At 49.2% G+C, this 13,257-nt stretch overlaps 2 protein-coding genes across 2 annotated transcripts; one reads left to right on the top strand and one right to left on the bottom strand.

The window, feature by feature from the left end:
• Positions 1–4,676: 4,676 nt before the first annotated feature.
• On the bottom strand, positions 4,677–5,232 carry LOC142475484 (histone H2A type 1-like). Its single transcript, XM_075581344.1, has one exon. It carries the CDS (start codon positions 5,201–5,203, stop codon positions 4,808–4,810), a length of 396 nt encoding a protein of 131 aa, XP_075437459.1. The 5' UTR covers positions 5,204–5,232; the 3' UTR covers positions 4,677–4,807.
• Positions 5,233–10,758: 5,526 nt separating this feature from the next.
• Positions 10,759–11,227, top strand: LOC142475483 (histone H2B 1.1-like). The gene has a single exon (XM_075581343.1). It carries the CDS (start codon positions 10,805–10,807, stop codon positions 11,183–11,185), a length of 381 nt encoding a protein of 126 aa, XP_075437458.1. The 5' UTR covers positions 10,759–10,804; the 3' UTR covers positions 11,186–11,227.
• Positions 11,228–13,257: the final 2,030 nt, after the last annotated feature.

The raw sequence follows: 13,257 nt of genomic DNA, 5'->3' as shown, positions 1-13,257 counted from the left end.
TTTAGTTGCACTATGATCTTTTTTTTTTTCTTTTTTTCTCGTTCATGTTGTCTTCTTACATGTCTGTTTGTCTGAGATTACATTGAGGACACTTCCATGGAACTCATCCCAGCCTTTTGAATCGGACTATATTTGGTCAGATTTTTATTTCCTTTAGGCGCCGGTTTATCTGTTTTTACTGTGTTTTCTGGTTTGTGTCACCTATTTTTCCTGGCTGCCTTCACCTCAATATTTAGGGGTGTATGTATATTTATTAGTTGTCTAATTGTCACTAATTTTTTATTTTCATTGCATTAGCGCTGTTCCCACTGCCCTTCCCCTTAGGCTTTCAAAGATGCTCGAGCCAGTGCTCTGATCCTGGTTGTCCTCGATAACATCAAGCGATTTTTGGTGCAAACCAATGCTTCAACTTATGGCATCAGTGCTGTGCTAAGCCAGGTAGGTGAGGATTGCAGCGAGGATACGTTCACCTACCTAAGCTGCAAGCTGTTGCCTTGGGAGTTCACCTATGCCACAATCGAGAAAGAGGGTCTCAACAATGTGTGGGTTCTCAAGAAGTTATAGGTCATGTTTACGGGAAGCCTTTCACTGTGATCACTGATCGCAACCCCCTTAGCTTGTTGCAGCGGGTGTAAGGTGAAAATGGGAAGTTGGTGTGACCTCCAGGAGTTTAATTTTACCATTCAACACAAAAAAGTGCAATGAGCACAGCAACGCCAATAGTCATTCCCAGCATGATTATCCCAGCCCCGATAAACGGACTTCCAGGGTCTTCAGCCTTGGAGAGACACCTGATGGGGTAGCTTTCCCAGAGCCTTCATCTTAAAGGGGGATATTTGATGGTATGGGGAAGCCTACCTCACATAATAAAGATGAAGCCCGGCTGGATACCCCAAAACTTTGTGTAATAGCAACCTCGGTGAGGCTCGTTTGGCCTGTGTATAATGTATTTTGTGTAACCTCTTCCAGAAAAGAGCTAATCACTGTGTAATCTCTAGAAGGGGGAAAACGGTAGGAATTGGGAACAGGGATTGTATCGGTAAAAAAAAGGCACTTTTGTGCCCTGTAGTAGTACAGTATGTTCCCCATACATTTAGTAAGGCAGCCAGCACTGCCTTTTGTTTTGCTAGCATTTCGGAGAAAAGCTGCTTTGTGACAGAAGGTGGGGTCGGTGTGAGTATGAGGACAATGGTGAGCAGGGAAGGGATGGTAATCAGGTCCGGGGAAATGGTTCTCGTTGGTGCAAATACTTTTTTCACCTGAGAGGCTGAGGTGCCTACCCAGCGGGATGTATGGGGCTGGCTAGTTCAACCGTTGCCGGGTCTGAGTCCCATAGGCACAATTTCCATTGGCTATTTCAAATTTCCCACTCGCTAGACCCTCCCTACTCGAGGGGCGGTCAAGAGTGACTAAGCCGGCCCCCTCCTCTGATTTGTACAGCCGGACAAGACAACGTCCTCCGATTGGCTGGTTGCCCCTGCTCCATGAAAAGTATAGGAGCCCGAGAGCTATGTAAGGGGAGAAGCCGATCAGAGTACAAGACACGTTTTGAAGCTGATCGGACAGGCAACTGGCGGGATTTTAAATAGTGCTATTGGGACAATAGCACTGAGAAGGAGCTGTACAGGGCAAATCTACTGAAGCAGTCCCCTGCACCTAGTTGAGGCTAGATTCTTCTCCCTCAGACCCCAGTTGGCGAAGTGTGTTAAAAAATCTGGTCTCCCGTGACAGGCTTCTTCCCCAAGCTGCGTGGGAAAGATATGGAAGCCTATCAAGCAATGGTTTGGGAGGATGCTGGTGACTACCAGGTGGTAAAAGCACTGCTCTGGCCTCAGTATGAGATCACGCCCGAGACTTACTGGACCCAGTTTCATGCCATGCACAAGGGGTCCAAGGATTTGCACACTGACTCTGTGGCCCGGTCAGCCCATCATGCAAAGAGGTGAGTAACTGTGTGTTCAGTGAGTACCTTCAATGTATTCCTTAACCTAATCGTGAAGGAGCAATTTGTACTCAAACATTTCCCGGAGGTGAGTGAATGCATTATGGATGGCAAACCATCAATGGCTCAGCAAACTGCAAAGATTACGGATGAGTTCATGGCGGCTCGACTCCTATTCTGGCAACAACCCCAACCGAGTGTTCCAGTTCCTGGCCACCAACCTCCTCGGCACACATAAACCCCAAGGTCCGATGCATCTTTGTGGAGCTGCCCAGTGCCCCCTAGTTCCAGAACCCGACCACCAAGTTTACCCATAAGTGGCAATGCTTTGGTTTCAACAGGGCGTGCCACCCGAGGGTGGATTGCCCCACTGCACTTTGAACCGATCCACCTGCGATGGGAACCACAACCCAGCTCCTCATATAAACGCCAGGGTAAGTCACATTCCCATGCTCGAGCAATAGCAGGTGACCAACCATATCACCCAGGCAACCCAGGTCCCAGTCTCCGAGGCTGCCGAGATTGCTGCCTGTGCTGCAACACAAAGAGGAGCCACCATTGGGCTAGAGCAGATCATTGTGCGGTTGAAATATTTGTGCCCTTATACCATCAGCACTATGATGGTGGCCAGCCAGTTGGACCCTGGCACGGTCATAACTCTTGTCAAACCTGATATGTTTGGGCCAGAGCATCTGCCACCTGTCCGATGGTGCCCCTAAGTCCCTGCAGGTGGCCCGTGTTTTCATCGATTAGGGCATGGCCCAGAGCATCCGTAATGGCAGAGACCTCCCAGGCCATAACACCAACATGTTGTTGGGAACTGATTAGGGCAATTTTATGTGCCACTAATAGGGGTAGAGTGTGTCCGTCGAGTGTGCCCTATTGTGGGAGCGAAACATGTTAGTGTGTTTCTCTGGTTGCCAATAACTATGTTTTTACCACACCCTCTTCATCTGTTCCTGCTCGTGGTGCAACGCTATCCTTGGCTCTTTGCCAAATTTATTTCCCATTGTGGCTGTGACCTGCTGTCAGACTTGAGACCTTGCCACCTCTGACACTATGTTTGTTCAGGGTCCCAAGAATGAAACCATCACTCCCCGGACATTGGAGTTCATCCCTTGGATGTCCTGGAGGAGACCAGTAAAGTAAGCTGGGTGTAACCTGACCAAACTGACAACCCTATCCCTGCCAGTATGACTAGGGCCAATGAGCCAGAGCACAGTCGGCAGTTCCGCAATACCTTGCTGTCAGATCAGAGCTTAGACGGCATGTGGCAGCACGCTGCCCAACCGGTCATTGAGTCCAGATCCGATTGGCTTGTGAGTGCCGCCAGCTCCCATACAGGGAACAGAGCCCTGGGACTCCGGACTGACCATGGACGGGGGTATTAAAACATTTAATACGTAATGTGTTGGGGCTCAGAATAAACTGGTGCACGCTTTGTAGAGAGTATTTTCATTGCTGCCACATTTAGCTACAACTGATTGTGTGTTAAGTGCACAATTTTTTTTTCTATAATGAACAGGGACCTGAGACTCTGGTAAATAATTACATATTTTGCCTAAATTATCCAGTGATGTACGCACATAGATGGGATTGCAATTGAGTAATGGGTTAATATAAACATATTGAAAGTACTTTGTGCAGGAGAAAGGTGAGTTGGCTAGAGTAGCCGTGTGTATTAACCCTGGTTGCGTATCACATGCTCACTTGTGTGCGGTCCGTGACAGAGAGTATATGGGCCACATGCTCACAGATGGACCGTACATGACATTGCTGTTCCTCAGATTTAAAAAAAAAATGACAAGGGACAGGATCTGTAATTTTTAGTTTAAAGCACAGAGTATATTAGTGGTACAAAAATAAATTCTGATTATCGTTCTTGCTCATAAAGGAATTAATTTGATAAATTGTACCTCCAAAAAACTTGTGCTGTTTATTTCGAAGACCAGATGCTGTAATTATGTGTTCTGCGTTTTGGTTATTGAATCTTTCTATACCATTATGCTATTTTATTTTCTAACATGTCAACATTAATTATATTATGACTTGATTTTGCATGTTCGAGGGCAATCTGTAAACAACGTTGGTTGAATATTTTTTTTTTAATTGTTCTTGCATCAATGTTACTCACTTGTCTTTAATGATACATTATATACATTTTCAGTATAATACACCTTCATGGCTTGCGAATTTGTGTCCGATATAAAAACAGGTTTTAGCCTTTACATGCAAGTAATGAAGATACCGATTTCTAATCCAACAGCGCCACCGTGTGGTAAATTGTTTCAAGAATAGACTCCTAATACTGTACCAACACGTTGCGCCTTTTGTATAATCACAAACAGAAACAAACACTACTTTACAGTGTATTAGCCATGCTGCACTACTTTGTTTTAATTTATTTAGCGATGAACTAGAAACAGTTTTTTTGTTTAGCTTTATAGTTATGGTTCCAGCAAACTAAATGCACTTTAATCAGTTCATCAATTTTATGGGATTTTTTCCTTAAAATCATCATGTCGGTAATTAAAGTTCACCCCCAAGTTATATATACAGTAGGTGCCTTTATGGTATTAAATATTGATTTGCTTTCTGCAGTGTCGTATCAAACGCATTACTGTTTCTAATGACAGAACTGACACCTCCACATACATGGACTTAATTATACATTACTTTACAAATGTAGAGAACTATTATCATAAACAATTAAAGTGACTTAGAATGGAGATAGAAATATAATAAAAACATGTCCTGCAGGAAATGTGAAATACTATAACGCTTTTTTGATGCTGTGGGTGGCTCTGAAAAGAGCCTTTGTGTTGGGTATGTGGGGATCTCTGCTCCTGGTCTCGGGGGTGAAGCTCACTTGCTGCTCTTGGCCGGTTTGTGGCTCTCGGTTTTCTTGGGCAGTAGCACGGCCTGGATGTTGGGCAGGACACCCCCCTGAGCGATGGTGACCCCTCCGAGCAGCCTGTTCAGCTCCTCGTCGTTCCGCACAGCGAGCTGCAGGTGCCGGGGGATGATGCGGGACTTCTTATTGTCCCGGGCGGCGTTACCGGCCAACTCCAGGATCTCAGCGGTCAGATACTCCAGCACTGCGGCCAAATAGACCGGGGCTCCGGCCCCCACACGCTGAGCATAATTTCCCTTCCGAAGCAGCCTGTGCACACGGCCGACTGGGAACTGCAGCCCAGCCCGAGATGAGCGCGTCTTGGCCTTAGCGCGAGTTTTCCCGCCTTGTTTGCCTCTTCCAGACATCGTGTATCACTCAGACAGCAGCTCGGGTAACAGGAGAAGTGACAAACCCCGCCCCCTGTGCCCTTATTTATACACTCAGACAGCAGCCGAAACTCCTCTGTGATTGGTCAGTTTTGAAAACAGCCAATCAGTTCCATAATCCTGTAACCACCAATCATCTAATTTGAAAGAAAACTGAAGATGTCTTAAACGGTCACATGATAAAGTCAGCCAATAGAAGAACAGAATGCTGGGGCTGCTAGTTTGCATAGGACTCCTATAAATAGAGCTGCTGGGGGTTTAGGTGACATTGGAGATTATTGATTAATTGAGATCCTTACCGGAGACGATGTAGATGTAGATGGAGCCTTTCATTGAATTCATTCATTCATTGAACTGACCGGAGAGGCTGATGACTCCTCGAGTGGGTCACTTCCAATCACAGCGCCCGCCGCCGACACCACTTTCCGGAGTTTCAGTCGGGGATGTATTGACTGGCCCGTTTGGAGAGCCGCTGCTGCCACGTGGGGGAGAGCCGCCGCTGCCACGTGGGTCATTGCCCATCGCTTTGCTTTATAGCTTTATTGCACTGTATGCTGAGTTCTGGGTGCAGTACTGAGCCCAGAGCTGCGACTTGCTGTGACCCCCGACCTTGCCCCCCCCCTGCCTAGTGCTGTGCCCCCCCCTGTTTAGTGCAGTGCCCCCCCCTGTGCTCTGTGCCCCCCCCCGTGCTCTGTGCCCCCCCCAGTGCTCAGTGCCCCCCCCTGTGCGCTGTGCTGCGCCCCCCTGTGCTCTGTGCTGCGCCCCCCCGCGCTCTCTGCTGTGCCCCCCTGCGCTCTCTGCTGTGCCCCCCTGTGCTCTGTGCTCCCCCCTGCGCTCTGTGCTGTGCCCCCCCTGCGCTCTGTGCTGTGCCCCCCCTGCGCTCTGTGCTGTGCCCCCCCTGCGCTCTGTGCTGTGCCCCCCCTGCGCTCTGTGCTGTGCCCCCCCTGCGCTCTGTGCTTTGCCCCCCCTGCGCTCTGTGCTGTGCCCCCCCCTGCGCTCTGTGCTGTGCCCCCCCTGCGCTTGGTGCCGTGCCCCCCCTGCGCCGTGTGCTTTTGCTCCCTGCGTTGCGTGCTTTGGGCCGTGTGCTCACCGCCGTGCGTGTGTGTGGCTCTGATTTGGGCCGTGTGCCCGCCGCCGTGCGGGTGCGTGGCTCTGATTTGGGCCGTGTGCCCGCCGCCGTGCGGGTGCGTGGCTCTGATTTGGGCTGTGTGCTCGCCGCCGTGTGTGTGTGTGGCTCTGACTTGTGCCGTGTGCTCGCCGCCATGCGTGTGGCTCTGATTTGTGCCGTGTGCCCGCCGCAGTGCGTGTGGCTCTGATTTGTGCCGTGTGCCCGCCGCCGTGCGGGTGCGTGGCTCTGGTCTGCGCCTTATTATGGCAGAGGCAAATGTGCCACCTATGGAGACTGCAATACATGATGCTGCAGAAGACATGGACTACACTTTAGTGAAGAAGAGAGGGCGAGCAAACTCTGATAGCTCCAATGGTTCTTCCCCTCCATCGGTAGCAAAGACAAAGATGCAGAAGCACAAGGAAGACCAAGGCATCAAAACATCAAACCGCTTCGAGCCACTTGCTGGTGCCGATGACTGCTCAGGGCCCAGGTGCAACGATGAAGAGACTGCACTCCCACCCAAAAAGATTCGCATACCACCGGTAATGGTTAGGAATATGAAGACCCACAAGGACCTTGTCGACATCCTCACCGAACACTGCACTTCCCCGTTTGTAGTTAAACCACGGGCGAACCACGCAAAGATCACTACCACAACTGTGGACGACTACCGGAGCTTGACGGACTGCTTTGCAAAGCAGGGCATAGAATACTACACCTTCCCACTGACGCGCCTAAAGCCCCAGAAATTTGTAATTCGCGGCTTACCAGCAAACGCCTCCGTGGGGGAGATTTCCCACGACCTCGCGGAACATGGACTTCCAGTCAAGAGCGTAGCCCAGTTGACATCCCCGGTGGACAAGACCAAGAAGTTCCCTTTGTTTATTGTCACACTGGCAGAAACCCCGGAGAGCCAGCCTGCAGATCTTACCAAGATTACCAAGCTTTGTAGCTGTGTGGTAACCACAGAAGCGCCAAAGGGCAGAAAAGGCCCAACCATGTGTTTCAACTGCCAACGGCTCGGGCATACCTCTGCATTCTGCCACCAGAAGCCACGCTGTGTGTGTTGTGGAGAGAACCACAACTCCAAGGAATGCCCACGAGATAGGAAGAAGGAGCCGGCGACATGTGCAAACTGCAAAGGCCCACACCCGGCAAGCTACCGTGGTTGCCCGTACCTCACAAAAGCAAAGCAAGAGGAACGGGAAAAGCGGACACCCCACCTGATGGAGCAGGCACCAAGGAAGACACCCACTACTCAATACCAGCTTCCCCGCCTGGCGCCGGAGAGACAGAGGACCACAGAACACCTGATCCCAGACCAAGGCACGGCATCCACCCAGAGGATGCAAAACCCAGACGGACAGACCTACGCGGAAACTCTCAGGACACCATCCACCAACCCCGTTGAGGCGGCCAACCCGGACCCCGCAGGCGGAACCGCAAGCCCAACAAACTGGCTAGAGATCATCCTTAAAATAGCGAGCGCTATTGCGAGAATGGATATTCACCCCATTGTGACAATGATAGCGAATCTCATCCCGGCCTTTCTCAGGAGCACAGAAACTAACCACCATGGCAGCAACATCTAAACGCAGTTCTGTCATCGTGATGTGGAATGCAAATGGTATCAGCAAGAAGACAGATGAACTCCTTCACCTGATGGAATCGAGGAATGTATGCGCAGCTCTGCTCTCGGAGACCCACCTTCAAGGAAACCAAAAACTAAGCCTGGCGAACCACAGGGTATACCGTACCGACCGGGCAACAGGAGCCAGAGGTGGTGGGACGGCTGTGATTGTTAACACACGGGTCAGCCATAATGAGATTGCACTACCACCCCTCCGGAGTATTGAAGCCACTGGAGTACAGGTAAAGACTGCAACAGGACCACTGCGACTAATTGCCACCTACTGCCCCCCTAAGGTGAAGCTACATTTGGGAGACTTGGAAGCTCTGCTGGACTCCACTGTCCCAACCATCATCGGGGGAGACCTAAATGCCAAACACCGGTGCTGGAACTCAAGGACAGCAAACTCCAGAGGACAAGCTCTTCTTGCTTACTCAAAGGAGAGTGACTTTGTAGTGGCTGGCCCTACAGAACCCACCCACTACCCAGGCACTGCAAGCCACACACCGGATGTCCTGGACATTGTCTTACTGAAGAACGTGAAACATTCTGTCCAGTTGGAAACGCTGGCGGAACTGACCTCAGACCACAACCCAGTTACCATTACTGTTGGCGACGAGATGGAAACCCACCAGCAAACACCCAGGTACAACTTCACCAGGGCGAACTGGAGCCTGTACAAAGAAGAGTTGAGCAACATCACAAACCCCCGCCCCTTGGACACCAACGGAGACATTGATGATGCTGTTAACACCTTTACTACCGCAGTCCAACATGCAATAGAGCACAGCGTCCCGAAACAGATGCCCAAACGCTGCTCCATCTACGACCTACCGAGCGGGATCAAGCAAGCGATTGCTGAGAAAAACAGGGCCCGACGCCAGTGGCAGAAGTTCCGCACACCTGACCTTCTGGTAAAGTACAACTCACTTGCCAGACTACTGCGACAGCAAATCAGCCAACACCGGGGGGAGAGGTGGGAGGCCGCAGCAGCCAAGCTGAAGGAATCCGACAACTCTGTTTGGAGAATGACCCGATGCCTGACCGGGAAGAAGGAGCCTAATCCACCTATCCAGGGCCAGACCCACCTGGCATGTAGCAACAAGGACAAGGCAGAGGTTCTCGCTGACACACTGGAGACAACTTTTAGGCCTAACCAAGCCAGCAAAATAGCACGGGAAGTTGAGCAAGGAGTTAACAGGCATCTTACCGAGCACCTACCAGAGACCGAAGCGGAAACCCTTGAAGGATGCACCAGGACTGAGATAACGCAACTTGCAGAAAAGCTGGCAAATGGCAAAGCACCAGGAAGTGACGGAATTACCAACCTGGCCATCAAGAAGCTTCCGCCGGCAGCCATGGAATGCCTCACAGAAATCTTCAATGCATGCATGCGGCTCCAGCACTTTCCTCAATCCTGGAAGGAAGCCAAGGTCATTGTATTTCCAAAGCCTGGAAAACCACTGAGGGATCCTGCAAACTACCGTCCGATAAGCCTGCTCTCTGGACTGTCGAAACTCCTGGAGAAAGTTATTCTTACGCGCCTCCGCCACTTTGCCTCTGGTAAAAACATTCTACTAAAGGAGCAATTTGGATTCCGGAAGGACCACTCAACCAACCATCAGCTGCTGCGAGTCGTTGACATAATAAGCCATGGATTCAACATCCACAAATCAACTGGAGTTGTCTTCTTGGACGTGGCCAAAGCGTTTGACAGAGTTTGGCATGAAGGACTACTGCACAAAATGATCAACCTGAAATTCCCAAACTACCTGATTAAGCTGACTGCAAGCTACTTGCGGGAGCGCACATTCCACGTGGCTGTGCGGGAAGAGCTCTCAACAACACGCCCCATCCGCGCTGGCGTGCCACAGGGATCAGTCCTGGGACCTTTCCTTTTCAACCTCTTCATGAATGACATCCCCACAGACCTCCACAAGACTCAACTGGCACTCTACGCAGACGATGTGGCAGTCATCTCCCAGTCCTTCAGAGAGAAAGAAGTAGCTAAGAACATCCAGAAAGCACTAGACATGCTATCAACATGGTACAGCGACTGGCAAGTAGGACTGAACTCCAGCAAGACTACAGCTACACTGTTTACCAAAAAGAGGATCAAGGCACACCCGCCAATCACCCTCAACGGAGAGGCTGTCAAATGGGAGCCAAACAGCTCTTACCTAGGTGTAATCCTAGATAGCAAACTAAGCTGGAGAAACCACATTGAGAAGATTCAACAGAAGGCAATAACCAAGCTGGCAGCACTGTACCCTCTGCTGAAGACAAGGACCATGCCCATCAAGAGCAAAGTCAATGTGATCAAGGCGATCATTAGACCCACAATGACATACGCCTCCCCGGTGTGGAGTGGTTGCCACCAACATCAAAGATCATCTCTCCAAAAATTACAGAACAAGGCGCTGCGGATTGCGTCCAACGCTCCACTTCCTACAAGAATAGCAGACCTTCATAGGGATCTGGGTATCGAGATGTTAGATGAACATCTAAAGAAGCTCAACAAGAAATTCTACAAGGAACTGGACCAGAACTCAAACCCGCTGATCAAGAAGCTTGCTGCGATCTCTGCAAACCCATTTGACCGCTACCCACGACCCATCACAGCGCTGAACCTGTGAAACCAACTCAACTGTGGCAAGTAACACAGATCAAGAAGCTTCCTAAAGAGTGCGACAATACACTCAACAAGAGAACTTGGAGTAATGAGGCTCAAGCCTCGGTATCCAATATCACCACTGACAGATTTAATCTGTCAGTCAGAACAGAACGGTCAGTAGGTGACATTGTTTCTCTGCTGTTTGGAGAGGAAGCATCGCCCGACATGCCTGAACCAGCCAAGTCTGCGCCAGCGGCCAAGAAGGGCTCTAAGAAAGCGGTGACCAAGACCCAGAAGAAGGATGGGAAGAAGCGTAGGAAGAGCAGGAAGGAAAGTTACGCGATCTACGTGTACAAAGTGCTGAAGCAGGTTCACCCTGACACCGGCATCTCCTCCAAGGCCATGGGCATCATGAACTCCTTTGTGAATGATATCTTCGAGCGCATCGCAGGGGAATCGTCCCGTCTGGCTCATTACAACAAGCGCTCGACCATCACTTCCCGGGAGATCCAGACCGCTGTGCGCCTGCTGCTGCCGGGAGAGCTGGCCAAGCACGCCGTGTCCGAGGGCACCAAGGCGGTCACCAAGTACACCAGCGCCAAGTAACCCCGATCTCATCACTGACCCACAAACACAAAGGCTCTTCTAAGAGCCATCCACTTTATCACTATAAGAGATATGCTCATATGTCATCTGTGCTCGGGATAAACGGGAAGTGTTCTATTATACATTGCACTTTCTCAGTTATTTGCTTTTGTAGCTATTATATATTATAAAGTATCTTATGTGATGTATTTTTAGCTCTTTCTGGCTTCCTACCCAGCCACGTGTTTGCTGCACTTGTGTTGTTTTGTTAGTAAGAGGCGGGAGAACCGCAGACAAAGTGACAATCGCCGAGAATCCCCTTCAGATAATCTGCAGTTCACACACATCCCACAGGGTGGCGCTGCTGTGTTAGTAATGGAGTTCGTGCTCGGGAAGTGGGATTTGGGGTTAATAACCTGCGATTATTTTCCCTCATTTACTTTTTTTGAGCCTCACTAAAATACAGATTATATGTGCACGTGTCAGAATAAGTGTGCATGAAATGATGCCCTCACACCCGCATGGTATATACCGCATCTGATCGGGGGAAAGTCCTAGTGCAGTTTGGGATTAGTAACAGACCATGCAATCCGTGTTTGCCACATGCGTTAGATACGAGCACATTCATTTGCATTATCAAAATTGGCCTTTTATAGTTTGTCGCACATTTTTTATTCCATTTACATAAATGTAACAAGTGATATTTCTCATTGTCCTGTTGGGTTGGACATTAATTTAGAAATCGGTCAAATCTGCATTAAATAGGCTGGGATGTTACATTAAAGGCTTCTATTGTCACCTTGTTCAATCTGTTATCAGGGATTGCACCTTTTTAGTATAAAAACAAGGCTGAGCAACATGTGTTTCCTCAGATTTCAGTAGCAGTTGATGTGGTTTTGTGATAACTTGTCAGAACTCTAAATCGCAAATATTTATCACGTCCTGTTTTTTTTAATCCTAAAACCACACAAAAAAAAAAAGCAACACAAATATACAGAGAAGGTAAAAAGGGCCAAAGGATTTAATATCTGCCATTCACACACACACCACACGGTGGCGGTATTGCATTGGCACTAACGTGTATCCCGGAGACCTGGATTTCTCACATGATCTGAATCAGGTTTCACCCCCAGATAGTTCTGTGACACACTGCACGTTGTGTGGCTTCCCTTAATAGAATTGGTGTGAATTAAGTCCAAATCAATAGGACTCTGACATTGCTGCATCATTCTTGATACATTTAGGTTTAATCCCTTGAATAGCCCATAATGTAATGAAAAACATTGAGTAAAATCCTGAATTTGCAAAATGATCACTGAGCAAAACACACAAATACATGTACAGGTGCTGAGACTGCCAGAGATGCCACATTCCCCATAACATCTATAGAGGGAGAAAGGCAGCAAAACACAAATGTATAACTCGCATTAATAAGAAACACTTGGGCTGTTCCTTCACTATCCCAACATCACTTGTGAAACTTTTACATCTATTCAATTACTGTCTCTATTCTAAATCCAAGCTCCGTAATATTCATTCAAAGATCCCATGTTATTCCAGTCACATTGTTTTGCACAGTTTGGTTGCCTCATTCCTCTGCCCTTAGTTATCATTACTCTCAATGGGATCTGCCCAAAGTAATCATGGCCGCCGAGTGCATCGTCTATCATCTCTATGGTGACCGAGACTCTTGTTAATGGGCATGCGCAGTAAGGTCTCCATTGCAATACATTACTATGCATGTCCCTGACTCCCAGCTTCACTTCCCCGGAACTACATCTCCCGTGATCCCCCGCGCACCGGGCTTTAGTTCGGAGGCTGCACGGTGGGTGAATGTGGTTCATGTAATAAGACGGAGGAGCAAGAGGCGAAGCAGCGGCGGCCATGTACCTAGCGCTGTGCGGAGGGGGTGGGAGGAGGTGGGGTAAGGGCTCTGTGATAGCTTTCTTATGTGACCTCATAGTTTAATGTCATCCATCATTGTCAGGAGGATAATGATTTCTCTGCTAATTAGTCTCCACAAATCCCCCACTGTAAGGTGATCCTGGTTAGGCAGCTTATCCCATCATCGTCACTACAGACACATAATGGTG

Source organism: Ascaphus truei, unplaced genomic scaffold (genome assembly GCF_040206685.1).
Source record: "Ascaphus truei isolate aAscTru1 unplaced genomic scaffold, aAscTru1.hap1 HAP1_SCAFFOLD_1246, whole genome shotgun sequence".
NCBI classification, from domain to species: Eukaryota; Metazoa; Chordata; class Amphibia; order Anura; family Ascaphidae; genus Ascaphus; species Ascaphus truei.
The sequence above is the reverse complement of the archived record's forward strand: the minus strand, read 5'-3'. Positions and strand labels throughout refer to the sequence as shown.

Bases quoted from the DNA above. Each gene is read 5' to 3' on its own strand.
- LOC142475484 (XM_075581344.1), bottom strand. From the start codon at position 5,203: ATGTCTGGAAGAGGCAAACAAGGCGGGAAAACTCGCGCTAAGGCCAAG.
- LOC142475483 (XM_075581343.1), top strand. From the start codon at position 10,805: ATGCCTGAACCAGCCAAGTCTGCGCCAGCGGCCAAGAAGGGCTCTAAG.